We start from the raw sequence: 15,477 nt of genomic DNA on the forward strand, positions 1-15,477 counted from the left end.
GCAGAATCGATGGACAGGAGAGTATCCTAGAGACTGACCATATATACCAGTGGTTCTCAACCTTTTTTCTGTCATTTCCCCCCTGCACCCAGTTCAACTATCCAGATTTCCCCCTTCATGCCCCGCCCAGCTCTCATGCCCACTCGCCTGCCCCAGAAATGGGCATGACACTCCAATTCTCCCCTTGAATATCATGTCTTTGAGAACTGATATGATCATATCACAATTGAATGGCTAACAACAAATTGTCGCACGTACTATGAGGACATTTTCCGCTTGTTTTAGTTAGTAGATAGTGTAATTATTTCCCCCCTGGAAGCTTCATATTTCCCCCAGGTTGGGAACCACTGATATATACACATAGTCAGTGGCCCAAACACCCCCTCTCCATCAAACTCATTACAAAGAGTATTTGAACTAATGGTGACACAATAGAAGGTCCTCTACTCTCAAATATTGAGATACAAACACAAGTCATACTAAAAATAACAATGATGAAGAAATACTGTTATAAAACAATATTATATCATTTAATATATTAAGCAAAACATTTGTAATAACTTGATATCTATTTCATATGAAACCTGACTTTGTTGGCTTTTGTAGATGGAAATAATAGACATGGGGTTCACATTAGGTCTACCCTAGGCCAAAATGTTACAAAATTGGACTTACGAACAATTCAGCTTACAAAAAGCTTCTAGGAAGTAAATGAGTTATGTCCACGTAAGGTTAAGACCGAGGCCTTTATCGGCTGTCTCAACAATGCAGAAAGCTAGCTACTAAGTGTAGAAAGTTGATTTCTCTGCGTAAGTGTTTGTATGTACGTAGGTGTCTGTATGTGTATAGTTTAAATTTGGGATAGATCTGAAGTGTATATTCAGTATCAAGATCGTGGCAACTTAGAAAGGCAGCAAGAGTGAATGTGCAGTTTAAAAGATGGTTAATGCATTAATACAGATGCTGTAGGGCCAAGATAGAGGAGAAAATATAATACTATTTGACAAATGTAACGAACTGCATCAACATTTTCATAATGGCATATATTGAAACTGGTGATGGAGAGAGAGAAAACTGTTATTTTACAGCAAAGGGGGTAAACTTCTATAGAGCATAGATGGCTTTTGTTCCCTTAAATGACCTGGATTTTTTAATACTGAAAAAAAGGCAAATGTAGGACTTAAATGAACCATGTAAGGAAGATGTGGATGCCTGGAAAGAAATTGAGATTCTAGGGTCACACGACGACACACTACGGACACTATGGAACTTTACGTATGATTTGCATTGGGAGGCTTCCTTTTTATGTTAGTGACAAGGAACATTTCCACATCACGCAATATTGTCTTGTTTACTTACACTCACGATCTGTCAATGTTTGGACCAGGGATGCATACATATCATTAAGGTTTATATATCAAGGAGGAGCTGTGAGTAAAAATGCAACTTCTGGCTTGTCGTATGGCTTACTTCCTGTCGGACTTTGCTCCCTCCCCATTGCTTGTGATCTGTCTGCTGGGGTTCCTATAGCTGCGCTCGGTGCTCCTAACAATACACAGTGTAGGCATTACTGGTCCTTGCCATGTTCCTTGCTTGCTAGATGCAACCACTTTTTAGCCTGCTTCCTTTCTTCCATCTTGGTACCCAATCTCATCTAACTCTGACTTTATTGTGTAACTGTTTGGTTGACACAAATACCACCTTGGCATTGAATGGCCTCCATAGGCCATATGCCTCACATTTCATTAATCCATCCTTCGGCTACTTCGCTCTTACACATGCAATGCTTTAAACGGCTACATTCGTCTCACTGTTTTGATATCAGCGCCTTGTTCCAGATCTGTCCCTGCATATCTCACCTCTAGTTCGAGCTAGCGTAGCCCTTAAGCATTAGCCAATTCCTGTAGATCCTTTGCAGTTTTTACTCTAATTTTCAAAAATGGATATTATCTTTGGATTTTGAATGGGTGCTCAGACCTATTTCTCATCTGTCATTTGGCTTTCAGTTACCAAAATCCTATTGCATCAGTACATTTTGCCAACTGCCACTTTCCTCTTGCGAACATAATATTCACTAACCGGGAGATTACATCGAGTCATGTTGTCTGCTCCTTGGATCTGCATGTCTCCAACGCAACAGGTACTTCGCCTCTACCTGCCTGCTCGAGCTTTCCATCTGTGTCAACCTCCTCGCAAATCGTGATAATGGTTACCTCTCTTTGCTCTTCCATTACAGTGGCACCGGTTGCTTTTTGCTGCTCGATCTTTCCGCAATCCTTGTTTTGACTTGCATACAATCCTTTGATAAGTGACCTTGCTTTTGGCATATGTAGTATCCACCTTCGTTCTTGTTCGACCGTCTAATTGTTTGAGTCTTTGGTCACATCCTCTAATCTTCATTGGCTTTGGGCAATCCATTGTGCTTATCCTCAGAGCTTTTAAATAATACTCCAAGCTTCACCATCTTGTCCTTTGGTGAACATTCCTAGAGGAGTTTGACCATAGTCAATCAGGAATTGACAAACGGTTCTCCTGCGAGCAAGTCTACTAAATCACTAAATTTCCCTCTGCATCTGGTCATGTCAATCCTCCCATTGAATCATCTGTGTAGTATTGCCACAAACTGGTATGCAGTCTCACCTTGTACAGGCCATGTCTCGCAGAATTTCTTCCCAAATCCGTATACAGTCATCATCTCGTCTCTCGTAGTGCTCTCTTCAGGCTGTTATAGTTCAAAGCTCCATCTGAAGGCATACTAGAAAAGACAAAAATGGCCCACTCATCCCTAGGTCAACCTTGCCTATCTGCAAACCTCTCGACTCTTTCGATGGAAGTGTCCCAATCGCCGTACTTCTCATCGTGGCTGGGTAACTTGGGCTTCTTGTTAGCTACAGGTGTGTGAGTGCAGCTTACGTGTCCCACTGGAGTTCCGCTGCTCCTCTTTGCCTTCGAGTCCTAACACTTCTTAAGCTCTCTTGCATGTGCTTTTGCTTGAGACTTCTCTTTATAACCCTTTCACCCCCAAAGGACGTACCGGTACGTTCTTGCAAAACACTGTTAATTACATATTTTACATATTTTTTGATAATTTTTTGAGAAACTTCAGGCATTTTCCAAAAGAATGAGACTAACCTGACCTCTCTAGGACAAAAATTAAGCCTGTTAGAGCAATTTAAAAAAAAAATATAGCAAAATGTGCTCGAAATTTAACCTTATGGTGGGGTAAAAGGGATAAGCTCTCTGTCTTTCAGCATCCTGTCTTTACCCTTTTGCTGTTTTTTTTTTTTTTTTACCTCTCCATGGGCCATTATCTCCTGCTGTTCTTTAACAAAATCTCTCGGTTCTTGACCCATTTCCTCAGCTTATTTAATTATCTTGATACCTCGTTGCTTCCATAATGTCTACTCTTAAACCCTAACATGGTAATAACACACTGGAACACTGTAACGGTTGTCAGTTTGCCAAATACATAAAGTGTGTTAAGAATCAAAAGCAGCCTAGTTGGATCTACATTTGAGAGCTCCACCTTCTACATGGTACTGGTGCTACCTCTTCAGACTCTGAAATTTGGTATTTGTGTCTAGTATTTCAGTATTTTGAAGCGACTTTTCCGAGTAGCAAAGATGACGAACCAGAGGGAGTCGTTTTGAACCTCTAGAACATTGAAAAATAATAAAAAAATTAAGGTTGAGACATGAAAAGGGTGTCATAGGCTTGGTTACAAAAAATTTAATAATCCTAACTGTTGAAAGATAATGATAAAAATGTCAACTAGACATTGTACTTAAGAGAAGGTTTAGGAGACTACAGTATGTAGCTATTTTTCAATCAAAATTTCTGGATATGCCAGGAATCTTGGACGCCATATTTTAGTCATCAAAACCCATTCTACGGCCATTCCGTTTTTCGCCTATGTGTTTAAGAATGCAAATATCAGATACAGTACTTTTGTCTTAGAGGTTGCTATAAATGAATGAAATACCGTAATACAATACAAAGTTGTTACCTATCCTGAGAAATAGATTTGTCTAAATCTTAGTTGAAATGATTAATTTTTCTGTCATTCCTCAAAATAGAAAATTGGCCAACATTTTAACAATTTAAAAGAAATCGATTATAAGTCAAACAGCAGTAGGCGTGTATGTAGATTTTTATCAAAATTTGTTAAAGAATAATGGATTTTTTTTTAAAAATCTTTTTGAGAACAAGGGATTTAGTTTTTGATTTTGTAATACAATTTGTACTAGGAATATTATTTGTAGATTTTTTTTTTAATATCATTGGTTAGCAAATAGCAAATTGTTTAAGATTTTTCATTTTATGATAAATTTTGAAGGTTGACCTTTAGTTTTGCAACAGCTGGGAGTACTCTATTATTATTAATATCATTATTATTGCAACTAAGCTAAAAACCTAGTTGGAAAAAGCAAGATGCTATAAGCCCAAGGTCTCCAACAGGGAAAAATACCCCAGTGAGGAAAGGAAATAGGGAAATAATTAAACTACAAGAGAAGTAATGTACAATCAAAATAGAATATTTTACGACCAGTAGCAATGTTAAAATAGATCTTTCGTATATAATTTATAAAAATTTAAAAAAACAAGAGTAAGAGAAATAAGATAGGATAGTGTGCCCGAGTGTACCCTATATCGATATATCAAATTTTTTAATGTTAGGTTTTTTGTTCCTAGGTTTTATTATTATTATTATTACTATCCAAGCTACAACCCTAGTTGGAAAAGCAAGATGCTATAAGCCCAGGGGCTCCAACAGGGAAAAATAGCCCAGTGAGGAAAGGAAATAAGGAAATAAATAAATGAAGAGAACAAATTAACAATAAATCATTCTAAAGTAAGTAACAACGTCAAAACAGACATGTCATATATAAACTATTAACAACATCAAAAACAAATATGTCATAAACAAACTACAAAAAGACTCATGTCCGCCTGGTCAACAAAAAAGCATTTGCTCCAACTTTGAACTTTTGAAGTTCTACTGATTCAACCACCCGATTAGGAAGATCATTCCACAACTTGGTAACAGCTGGAATAAAACTTCTAGAGTTTGCGTTATAATAATACTGTATATTGTAACAAGCATTGTATAAGACAGGCTAAACATTCATTGTACGGTCCGGAGAGGTGGGAATCTCCTGTTTCCATAGAAATCTGATGAGATCCGATGAAGTACCATTCTTAGCTATAAGAAATCTTTCCTGATTTTAAATTTTCTTATGGTTTCCTCTGCTTTTTAAATGGCTTGTCCACTTAATCATTTCAGCAGTAATTATAAACATTAGTTAAATTTAGTTTAAAACCCAAAATAAATTCTGTCCATCTATCTATTTACCAAGGCACTTCCCCCAATTTTGGGAGGTAGCCAACATCAAACGAAGGAACAAAGTTGAAATTCTTGATAGTCACAGGTCTGGCTTGCCGTATGAAATCTGCAAATCAATAATCTAGACGTGGGAGCTTCCACAGGGCATGTGTAGAAAGGATCGGAAGGGTATTTACGGGTAATTTCAAAGTCTTAAATAGAAATTCTCCAGTCTGAGAATGCTAATCTGGTCTTCAGATCACTGTAGCAAATATTACAAGGGCTTTCTACTGGGAGTGTTAACGTCTTTCTATACTCAACTTTTTTTATTGAGGCGCATTTGCACTGGCTTGCAGCGTGCCCTTTTAGCTCGGAAAAGTTTCCTGTTATATGATTGGTTAGAATGATCTTGTCCAACCAATCAACAATCAGGAAACTTTTCCGAGCTAAAAGGGCACCCTGGCGAGTCGGTGCAAATCTGCCTCACTAAAAAAAATTGACTATAGTTCAGTAGAGAATGTCCAGATGCCAAAGGTCACTTTCTAATGGAGAAAGGGATGAACTAGAAAGAAAGGAAGCAGGTAGTATGATTGTACATGTTAAATTTGAACATGTTTTCGAAAGCTGGAAGCCTATGAACGGGACAGTTCACTTTTAAAGATTTATGTTTTTCATATTGATTGTATTATTAACTAAATGGAAGACAACCTGTGAATAGTGGATTTCACGCGCCTTTGCTTTATACACGACACCCAAAAGGTGCTCGCGCGAGGGTTGTAACCTCAGCATTCCATGCTTTTATCTTTCTCTGGTATAATTGGAAGGTTTTATCAGAAAAGATATACAAGAAGGACTTTTCACCGGGCGCCACAGGTCTCTCCCCAGAAATAGATTTTTCCTTCGTCAAAATCCCTTTTTCATGGCAGACATTTTCAAAACAAAATCAGAATGAATAAGAAAGAATATAAACTCTACTCTATAACATTTGCCACTTAAACTTCTAAGATTTTGCTTTTTGTTATATGATGTTGATACAAAGTAAACCAATATTTACCAGCTTATAAAAATTTGCCTTTAGTTAAGGTGTCATCCTTTCCTAAGGCAAAATTTCCCCAATATACAGTAGTATGATTTGCATCTTCAATACATAACTTATAACTAACTTGAAATTTGCATTTTGTAACTAACTTTTTCATACTGTCTTCAGATAGCTCCCATTCATTGATTTTAAGTAATGCTTCTAAGATAAAGTTTTTGAATTTTAAGATAGCATGTTGATATATCCTTGCGTTAAAATCATTTTGTATATGTCCACTAGGACATAGAGTGAAAATTTTGATAGCTAATGAGAGCAGACAATTACATATTAATCCTTTTACCCCCAAAGGACGTACTGGTACGTTTCACAAAAGCCATCCCTTTACCCCCATGGACGTACCGGTACGTCCTTGTAAAAAAATGCTATAAAAATTTGTTTATCATATTTTTTGATAATTTTTTGAGAAAATTCAGGCATTTTCCAAAAGAATGAGACCAACCTGACCTCTCTAGGACAAAAATTAAGCTTGTTAGAGCAATTTAAAAAAAATTATATAGCAAAATGTGCTCGAAATTTAACCTTATGGTGGGGGTAAAAGGGTTAAACATCACACCACTCTCCCAATTTTCTTAGTACTAATGACTCATCATATTTATGCTTTGTGATGTTGAGTAGTTTCTCCAATGTGAGCAACATTCAATTGTGGAGTAATAGTGCATAATTTTGAATTATTGAAACAGTATATTTATTTTTATCTTACCCTATTCAAATTTGTTTAACACAAGAAGAGCCGGGTGGAAGAATACTCTCATTAATCACATCATCGCTTGCATGCATTCCAGTCGGTCTCCGAGATGTCGAAGGCCACCACATCCATTCAGAGCGTAAACGTCGGCGGTTCGATTTGTGAGGTCGACGAGGAGGAGATCAGACTGAGAGCACAAGCACAGATAATTATGGATAGTAAGATGAAGGAGATGTGTGCTGCTGAAGAAGGACGGGAATTCAAGAGTAAGTTGATGTTGTTATTATCTCATATTCCATAAATCAAATCTCGTCACTTTAAAACGGTGATTAAAATTTTGCCTGAAAAGTATTTAGTATTCACATTATCATTACTTTATAATAGAATTTCTTTGCCAATATCTGTTTGTATTTTACCAGATGGCTCCTTGAAAAATATTTAGTATTCACATTATTATTACTTTATAATAGAATTTCTTTGCCAATATCGGTTTGTATTTTACCAGATGGCTCCTTGAAAAGTATTTAGTATTCACATTATTATTACTTTATAATAGAATTTCTTTGCCAATATCTGTTTGTATTTTACCAGATGGCTCCTTGAAAAGTATTTAGTATTCACATTATCATTACTTTATAATAGAATTTCTTTGCCAATATCTGTTTGTATTTTACCAGATGGCTCCTTGATTAGCAATACACTATGCAGGTAGGTTGTTTCAGTAGATTATGTATACAAGCTATTATCAACAGTATAGTCCATTTTAGTTCCAGCAGTAAATCTTGTCTAACAAGTTTCTACTGCGTGAGACCAAATATACTCGCATTGATTACGCAATCGCCAGCTTGCGTTAAAAGAATTTTTTCCTTTTCATTCCAGTCAAACCATATGACATACAAGACCCAGTCCTTGACGGCAAGAAGATAGGCCTAGATGACTTTACATTTATTAAGGTCCTCGGGAAGGGAAGCTTCGGTAAAGTTATGTTGGCCGAGTTAAAGGGAACCGAAGAAGTTTATGCTGTTAAGGTAAGATAATTTGCTTTTTAAATTAATGTGATTTGAATTATATTGAGATACTACCACTAGAGAGTTATGGCATCTTTTGATTGGCCAGACAGTACTACATTGTATCCTTCTCTCTGGTTACGGTTCATTTTCCCTTTGCCTACACATACACCGAATAGTCTGGCATATTATTTACATATTCTCCTCTGTCCTCATACACCTGACAACACTGAGATTACCAAACAATTCTTCCCCCTAAAGGGGTTAACTACTGCACTGTAATTGTTCAGTGGCTACTTTCCTCTTGGTAAGGGTAGAAGAGACTCTTTAGCTATGGTCAGCAGCTCTTCTAGGAGAAGGACACTCCAAAATCAAACCATTGTTCTCTAGTCTTGGGTAGTGCCATAGTAAGTAGGTCAAGGACGGTGGCTCCTCAACATCCGGATCTCAGTATTGATAATGTTTCTTTAAATTTGTATGACTCTTTCAAAATTTTAGGTGTGATTCTCGACAGCAAATTTACTTTTGAGAAACATATAAGGTCTGTGTCTTCTTCAATTGCACAAAAAATTGGCTTATTGAGAAAGTCTTTTAAGATATTCGGTGATCAATCTATTCTGAAGAAGTGTTTTAATTCTTTTATTCTACCTTGTTTTGAGTATTGTTCTCCTGTCTGGTCTTCAGCTGCTGATTCTCATCTTAATTTGTTGGACAGAAACTTACGGTCTATTAAATTTCTTATTCCTGATCTAGATATTAATCTTTGGCACCGTCGTTCAATTAGTTCATTATGCATGTTGCATAAGATTTTTCATAACTCTGACCATCCTTTACATTCAGATCTCCCTGGACAATTCTATCCTGTTCGTAATACTAGGCAGGCAGTTAATTCTAATAGCCAGGCCTTCTCCATCATAAGACTCAATACTACGCAGTACTCTAGAAGTTTTATTCCAGCTGTTACCAAGTTGTGGAATGATCTTCCTAATCGGGTTGTTGAATCAGTAGAACTTCAAAAGTTCAAAGTTGGAGCAAATGCTTTTTTGTTGACCAGACGGACATGAGTCTTTTTATAGTTTATATATGACATATTTTTTGTTGACGTTGTTAATAGTTTATATATGATATATCTCTTTTGATATTACTTTTTTTAGAATGATTTATTGTTAATTTGTTCTCTTCAGTTATTTATTTCCTTATTTCCTTTCCTCACTGGGCTATTTTTCCCTATTGGAGCCCCTGGGCTTATAGCATCTTGCTTTTCCAATTAGGGTTGTAGCTTGGATAGTAATAATAATAATAATAATAGCCTCTGTACCATGGTCTTCCACTGTCTTGGGTTAGAGCTCTCTTGCTTGAGGGTACACTCAGGCACATTATTCTATCTTATTTCTCTTCCTCTTATTTTGTTAAAGTTTTAGATAGTTTATATATGAGATTTCTTTGAATGTTGTTACTCTTCTTCAAATATTTTATTTTTCCTTGTTTCCTTTCCTCACTGGGCTATTTTCCCTGTTGGACCCCTCAGGCTTATAGCGTCCTGCTTTTCCAACTAGGGTTGTAGCTTAGCAAGTAATAATAACCTGATTCTTTAAAAATCAAAGGGTAATATAAGTCGGATAAGTAAAGATGATGAACTACAGCTCCCAGGTTAGCTACTACAGCTCCCAGGTTAGCTACTAGAATTCCGGTTTTCAATTCACTTTTTTTTTTTTTTTTTTTTTTTTTTTTTTTTTTTTTTTTTTTTTTTTCTCTCTCTCTCTCTCTCTCTCTCTCTCTCTCTCTCTCTCTCTCTCTCTCTCTCTCTCTCTCTCTCTCTCTCTCTCTCTCTCTCTCTCTCTCGTGACCTCTTGCATGGTCACTGTGAGTTGCTAGATACAAATTAGAGAAAAGGATTAAATGGGAAATGTATGGAGATCAAATATGCAATCATCAAAAAAGTTAGTATAGAAAGAACTTATGTAGTTAAATTAAATGGCCTTCTAGAAGCCACTGGAAATCATTTGACAATCACAGAAAGATTTTTAAAAATCAAGACTCTCTTGAGCACCTATACAGCATTCCCCTTTATTTCTATAGTCGTTAAATCAGCCTTTTATCTTCTAAGTAAGTCAGGTTATTCATGTTACCTTCTGTTTCCAATCTTATCTTCAAAACGGTTGAAATTTTTCAGGTGCTGAAAAAGGATGTTATACTCCAAGACGATGATGTGGAATGCACAATGACGGAGCGACGTATTTTGGCACTGGCTGCCCACCACCCATTCCTCACTGCCCTCCATTCTTGCTTCCAAACCCAGGTATGGTGCGAGGATTTATAGGCGGTGTGATACCGGTATTTATACGGATAACCTAACGGTGTTAACCCTTTTACCCCCAAAGGACGTACTGGTACGTTTCACAAAACTCGTCCCTTTACCCCCATGGACGTACCGGTACGTCCTTGCAAAAAAATGCTATAAAAATTTTTTTTTTTCATATTTTTTATAATTTTTTTTTAAAAATTCAGGCATTTTCCAAGAGAATGAGACCAACCTAACCTCTCTATGACAAAAATTAAGGCTGTTAGAGCAATTTAAAGAAAATATACTGCAAAATGTGCTGGGGAAAAAATAATCCTTGTGGGTTAAGGGTTGGAAATTTCCAAAGAGCCTGGGCGTAAAAGGGTTAAGATCCCTAAGGAACGTTCATATATAGAGTAGGGTTTTTCCCCCTGATGTACATAGGCGCTGAATGTCCTTCAATGTCCCAGAGCTGGGTTATCAAAATCATGAATCCAGTCTTTATAGTGTTGCTTATGTTGGTTGAAGGTGCCTAGGTTGGGTTTTGGAGGGTTAATTCATGTGAAATCACTAATCGATAACCTAACATTATAAAAATGTAGGTCATTTAAAATCACAGTTAATGAACCATTTGACAAACAGAATGGTTCACGACATACCTTTTCTCGTTGCCAGGATCGATTATTCTTCGTAATGGAATATGTTAATGGAGGTGACCTCATGTTCCAAATTCAAAAGGCCCGCAAGTTTACTGAACCTCGAGCAAGGTTTTATGCGGCTGAAGTCACCTTGGCCTTACAGTTCCTCCATAGAAATGGTGTTATTTATAGGTGAGTAACGGCAGTGTTGAGTAACCTAAGTTCAACATGAAAGTGTTCAAATTGTCATTATTGTTTATTGTATTGTGAATAGATTTACTGTAGTAGGTAGTCAAAAGTAGAGGTTGTCTTCGTAATTTTATTTGTAAAGTACCGGTAGTACAAGAATTATTAATGCTTTTTGGATCAATTGGTTGAATTATTAATGCTTTTTGGATCAATTGGTTGAATTATTAATGCTTTTTGGATCAATTGGTTGAATTATTAATGCTTTTTGGATCAATTGGTTGAATTATTAATGCTTTTTGGATCAATTGGTTGAATTATTGATGCTTTTTGGATCAATTGGTTGAATTATTGATGCTTGTTGGATCAATTGGTTGAATTATTAATGCTTTTTGGATCAATTGGTTGAATTATTAATGCTTTTTGGATCAATTGGTTGAATTATTAATGCTTTTTGGATCAATTGGTTGAATTATTGATGCTTTATGGATCTATTGGTTGACTTCAGCAATGGCTTCTATAATTATCTCTTATTTATTAATTTTCTTCTACTCTGAACAGCTTATATTACATAAAATAGAGGAAAAGTTGTAGTTTAACCTAATATGTTTTCTTTTCTTAACTTCAATTTTGAAAAAGTGTAGTAAACTATACTCAATTTTTGTTAATGAGGCGCATTTTCACAGACTCGCAGCGGTTACCCTTTTAGCTCGGAAAAGTTTCCTGCTATCTGATTGGTTAGAATTATCTTGTCCAACCAATCACCGATCAGGAAACTTTCGCGTGCTAAAAGGGCACCCCTGCGAGTCGGTGCAAATCTGCCTCACTTAAAAGAATTGACTATAGTTTTATATCTTAACCCAATAAAGAGAACAGCCAACAGGAATACGATCATGATGAGGATGATGCCAAACTTGCTTGTTTTACATATGATTTTAACTATAATAGTCACTTGTACTGTGATTGCTTTGGTTCTTATGAAGTCTCAGAAAAGTTAGAAGCTACAAAATGTAATGTGTAGTATTACTATTAATGTTATATTTAATTTAAAATGAACCCTCTTTATTAGATTCAAACCTCTTCATATATAAGCATATATATTTGTACTTGGGTGAAACATATGTTTTAAAATTTGCTAAAGTTATCGGAATAAACTCCTCGCGGAGCAGTTGATTGTTAATGAGATTTATAATTAATTGATTAATACGAGAAAATTTTACAACTGTAGGTGTCGTAGAACTATGTGAAACGAACTCATCATTGACTTTGGTTTCTTTTGTTTATGTATTTACAGGGACTTGAAACTAGACAATATTCTTTTAGATAACGAAGGCCACTGTAAGATAGCCGACTTTGGAATGTGCAAGGAAGGCATAACAGACAATGCGACAACAACAACATTCTGTGGAACACCAGATTATATAGCACCAGAGGTAAGGAAGTTATCTTGTGTTTTCTTTGTGATTTTATTCGGTCGAGGCGGAATCAAACGAGCGAGCATGCTAATCAGATTGGAGGCCCTTCTCGTGATGCTTGAAGGAATTAGGAAAGATGGCCAGATAGAAATTTCTAAACAAAATGATAGCAAAATGTAACGCCTTTTGAGATTTATATTTATTTCAGGTGACATTGTAAAAGTTACAAAATCCGATTCCTGTAACGAATCATGTGTTGGTGAGTGGATGTGGAGCGATTTTTTATAATCTTTTTTTATTTTAGTTTACAGCTAAAAATTTTGTAATACAATGTTTTCCTCTTGGTTTGATCTAAGATTTTCATTTTCAGGAAACAGTACTTCAGTCTATTGGTTTGTTTGGGCTTTACTGGACCTTATAAAACATCTAAATGAACTGCATGTTAATTTGAAGGCATTCTGTGTACAGTATTTTTAGAATATAGAAGAAATAGCATGGTTAAGTTAAAAGACATAATCGTTGTATCTCTGAAAAAGCTAATTTCTTTGGAGATATTTTTTTTTCGAGGTCACATATCTAGAAGAACATACGCTACACTGTGAGGGGATGTGCCTTCAGTACAGCTCACGTGGTATACTTTAGGTATTAATGGTCCTTGCAGTGTCTCTTCGGTCCCCTCATTTTCAACCACGTTTTTATAGTTCTACATTACCTTCCAGTTCCTTTCTTCTAACTTACCATCCAACCTCCTTCAACTTTAAATTCTCAGTACAACTGCTGCGGGGTTTACCCCCGTCAGCACTAATGGCCTCCCCGGCTCTAGCTGTGGATCGTATCTCACCTTCCATACATACATACCTAGAAATAATGATGTACAGATCAGAATATAGCCATCAACCTGGGACCCCCATTCAGATAAAACTCTTCCGTCGTCTTTATCGCCTTTGCTTTATACACGACACCCAAAAGGTGCTCGCGCGAGGGTTGTAACCTCAGCATTCCATGCTTTTATCTTTCTCTGGTATAATTGGAAGGTTTTATCAAAAAAGATATATAAGAAGGACTCTTTTCACCGGCCGCCACAGGTCGACCCAGAAATTTTTGATCTATAAATGTTACTTAGGAGCTACTGCCAGGATTTTTGTTTTAAGTAAATTGAATGGTCTTTATTTTCTTTTTATTACAGAATTTACATAGCATCTTTGTTACTTCTGCATGCATCTTATATTTAATGTCATGCAAATTTTCAGGTAAATATATTCCTTGTTGTAATGTGTTTTTTTTTATTGTAGTTTAGTTATTCTATGGATACAGCTTGGTCTGTACCCAGCCTTGTAATTGTTCGATGAAGGTACCCAGCCTTGTAATTGTTCGATGAAGGTACCCAGCCTTGTAATTGTTCGATGAAGGTACCCAGCCTTGTAATTGTTCGATGAAGGTACCCAGCCTTGTAATTGTTCGATGAAGCTAGGTTAGGTCATACTCGCTACACTATACATTCCCTTCCTACTTCAAGTATGCCGTTTTGTCAGTTTTAGTTGTCAGCGCCGTGACTGAATTGGTAGGTTAGCTGCTCCCTTTCTTTGTAGCATTTAAGCTAGTAGCCCTTATGCCTTCACTCTGGATTATGTATAATTTTCCATGTCCTCACATAACACTTTCCATCACATGCCTTCTACATCTGAGGATTGGTTTGTTTTGTTCCATCACAACCCCATCTATTTTTTTAAACCCACATTTTCTAAATGTCCCAGGCCATTTGAGATAAGCCAAGACTCTCTTCAACTTGAAAGGAATGAAAAATAAATAATAAAAAATAATACAGACTTTTAACCCTTTTACCCCCAAAGGACGTACTGGTACGTTTCACAAAACTCATCCCTTTACCCCCATGGACGTACCGGTATGTCCTTGCAAAAAAATGCTTTAAAAATTTGTTTTTCATATTTTTTGATAGTTTTTTGAGAAAATTCAGGCATTTTCCAAGAGAATGAGACCAACCTGACCTCTCTATGACAAAAATTAAGGCTGTTAGAGCAATTTAAAAAAAATATACTACAAAATGTGCTGGGAAAAAAATACCCCCTTGGGGGTTAAGGGTTGGAAATTTCCAAAGAGCCTGGGGGTAAAAGGGTTAGAGAGCAAAGGAGGTAACCTCAGAGAGAAGAACTTGGAAGAGAAGCAAGATAATTGTCAGTGATCATACAAGAGGGATTTATTTGTCAGTAAAATAAAGCACCTCAAATTATTTGAAGTTGGGACAAAAGTGGTCCTCAATGAAACTGGAATAACCTAGGCTGAAGAAAGTAACTAGTTTCATAAATGCTAATTCTAAAATTAGTGTATAATTCCTTACAAAACTAACTAAACAAAATTGCGGTGTTTTGGCTTATTGTCAAGATGTAAAATTCCTATTATGTCCATCCATCCATATACCAAGGCACTTCCCCCAATTTTGGGGGGTAGCCGACACCAACAATGAAACAAAACAAAAAGGGGACCTCTACTCTCTATGTTCCTTCAGCCTAATCAGGGACTCAATCGAGTTCAGCTGGTGGCCACGGGGGCATATAAAAATTAGAATAGCGCCAACGTTATCCCTGCGTGTCGTAAGAGGCGACTAAAAGGGACGGGACGAGGGGGCTGGGAACCCCCTCTCCTGTATAAAAATCCTACGAGACATCTCCTATTATGTAATTATTATAAAAGTAAGTTTCTCCCCTCCTTAATATTTTTAAGTTTTAGCAATAATTTTTGCCTAAAAAAATAAGAGTAGGATGATTTGGAACTTTAGGGCCTCCTGGCTAGTACAGTGGTAACGTGTTTGCCTAGGATTTGCATGG

General features: G+C 36.5%; 1 protein-coding gene across 1 annotated transcript in view; it reads left to right on the plus strand.

Annotated features, from left to right (window-relative positions):
* Positions 1-15,477, plus strand: part of Pkc98E (Protein kinase C) — an 85,793-nt gene that overhangs the window by 50,056 nt on the left and 20,260 nt on the right. The window contains exons 6-10 of the mRNA XM_068369700.1: positions 7,205-7,373; positions 7,987-8,135; positions 10,288-10,413; positions 11,071-11,225; positions 12,514-12,652. Of these exons, the coding sequence (XP_068225801.1) occupies positions 7,205-7,373; positions 7,987-8,135; positions 10,288-10,413; positions 11,071-11,225; positions 12,514-12,652 (738 nt within the window). The remainder of the gene's footprint in view (positions 1-7,204; positions 7,374-7,986; positions 8,136-10,287; positions 10,414-11,070; positions 11,226-12,513; positions 12,653-15,477) is intronic.

Source organism: Palaemon carinicauda, unplaced genomic scaffold (assembly GCF_036898095.1).
Source record: "Palaemon carinicauda isolate YSFRI2023 unplaced genomic scaffold, ASM3689809v2 scaffold82, whole genome shotgun sequence".
Classification (NCBI taxonomy): Eukaryota; Metazoa; Arthropoda; class Malacostraca; order Decapoda; family Palaemonidae; genus Palaemon; species Palaemon carinicauda.